At 34.7% G+C, this 2248-nt stretch overlaps 1 protein-coding gene across 1 annotated transcript; it reads right to left on the minus strand.

Annotated features, from left to right (window-relative positions):
• Positions 1 to 1013: 1013 nt before the first annotated feature.
• LOC123641842 (olfactory receptor 8K5-like) lies at positions 1014 to 1937 on the minus strand. The gene has a single exon (XM_045556776.1). It carries the CDS (start codon positions 1935 to 1937, stop codon positions 1014 to 1016), a length of 924 nt encoding a protein of 307 aa, XP_045412732.1.
• Positions 1938 to 2248: the final 311 nt, after the last annotated feature.

A 2248-nucleotide genomic window follows, 5' to 3' on the forward strand; every position in this document is an offset into this window, starting at 1 on the left:
CAGAATCTATTTTAATTATATACTGGATGGAATCACATATTACTGCTTTTTCATATGTCTAGTATCTGTGACTGAATGCTGAATACTGTGAATTTTGTGCTAAAGAGTTGCTGTGTTTTGTTTTCCTAAAAGAATGTTAAATGTTTTAAACAAAGCTCAGGTGGTTCTCAGATTTGGTTTAAGCTATATGAGTAGGAGTCTAAAGTAGATTTTACTTCTGAGATTTCTCTCCGATGTCCATGTACTGAACAAGGGCTCACTCTACACTATGTTTTTTTCTTGGAATATTAATGTCTTGTTGCCCTGGGGGGGGGTGTCTAGAAATTGTTCAATTTATAATTCTAAGCATTTCATGATAGGCACCTATAATTTAGTGTTCAGCCAAAAATAAAGAGGAACTTTTAATAAAGCAAATGATGAACAACAAGCACTATATGATCTGACATTTAGAAAACAAACAGCAGTGTGCCAGAAAGAAGTCTATTATCCACAATTACTTTAAGTGTGCATGGATTAACCACTTCAATTAAAAGGCAGAGTTGGCAGAATGGATTTAATACAAAAACAACACTTTGGTCTGACTAAATACTCTCTGCAAAAGATTCTCTTCACTTATATTGCTGTTATATGTTCAGAAAATTAAAAGAAAACATAATTGGAAGGGTATCTTTCCAATAAAAAATAACTATAACAAACAAACTTATAGTTTCCTGATGTGGCTTTAAAAAGTATTTCTATTGGTAGAAATATGATGTTCTATAAAATCACTAAAGGAAACACTGAATCAGACACAAGAGATGTTGGTAAAGAAATGACATTTAATTGAGCTCTAAAATATGATGGTTAATTTGGCTAAATATAAGGAAAGTGATTTATTTGTGTGTTCTAATTAGCATTTGTTCTGGGGCAAAAAATAATATATTATTTAATAAAAATATTATCAATTGACATTGGCCTATGTTATATGTTATTATAACAATATTCCACATTGATTATTAAACACAAAGTTTGCATCAATTCTTAAACAACCTGTGGAAGGCATTTTTTACCTCTTTGTTCCTTAAGCTGTAAATCAAAGGGTTAAGCATGGGGATCACTAACGTGTAAAACACAGAGGCCATTTTATCAGTTTCAAAAGAATGAGTGGATTTGGGCTGGACGTACATAAAGAGGAGAGACCCATAGAACACAACCACCACTGCCAGATGAGAACCACACGTGGAGAAAGCTTTCTTCCTCCCCTCTGCAGAATGCATTTGAAATATGGCTAACAGGATCAGCATGTAGGATACGAGGACTACCAGAAGGGAGGAAATCAGATTAAATGCTGCAAACAGTATGATCAACAATTCTATTTCCCGTGCATTTGAGCAGAGCATAGGTAACAAGGGAACATCATCACAATAAAAATGGCTGATAACATTAGAGCCACAAAAGTTCAGTGTGAAAATCTTAATAGTGAATGTCAGAGCCTGAACAGTACCGTAGAGATAGGGAATGCCTACCAGCATATGGCAAAGTCTGGGAGACATGATAACATTGTAGAGCAGAGGGCTACAGATGGCCACATAGCGGTCATAAGCCATGGCCGACAGGATGAAAAATTCACTAATAATGAACAGAAGGAAGAAAGCCAGCTGTGTGGCACATGCAGAATAAGAAATGGTATTTTGATCCACAACAAAATTTACCAGCATCTTGGGGCAAATGACAGTGGAATTACCAAGATCAATGTAAGCCAGGTGTCTGATAAAAAAATACATAGGTGTATGTAGCTGGGAGTCCAGTTTGGTCAGAATGATTATGCCCATGTTGCCCACCACTGTGATCGTGTAGATGATGAAGAAGACCCCAAAAAGTGGAAGCTGTAGCTCAGGCTGCCTTGTCACTCCTGTTAGAATGAATTCAATCAGCGCTGTTAGATTCCGTTGGCCCATTTAGTCAAGTAGTATCTTCAAGGAATAAACAGAGGTAATGTTATTAGGTGTTTTATGTAGTGTCAGCTAAACAAATTGTAATATATGTAGACATATCGGAAATTTTTATTTATAATGTGGAATAGAAACATAATTTCTACATTTGATTAGAAATGAAATAAAAAGTAGAATCTTATATTTTCCATAAAGAGGGATTCATCTGTTATACATGCACTGATAGGACATAGATTAAAATGGTTCAGCAGGTTTGGGAGTATATATCTAGTAATTACAAAATAATATGTGTATTATTAATTATATAACAATATCAG

Source organism: Lemur catta, chromosome 7 (assembly GCF_020740605.2).
Source record: "Lemur catta isolate mLemCat1 chromosome 7, mLemCat1.pri, whole genome shotgun sequence".
Lineage (NCBI taxonomy): Eukaryota > Metazoa > Chordata > Mammalia > Primates > Lemuridae > Lemur > Lemur catta.

Coding starts and splice junctions, on each gene's coding strand:
- LOC123641842 (XM_045556776.1), bottom strand. CDS start 1,937: ATGGGCCAACGGAATCTAACAGCGCTGATTGAATTCATTCTAACAGGA.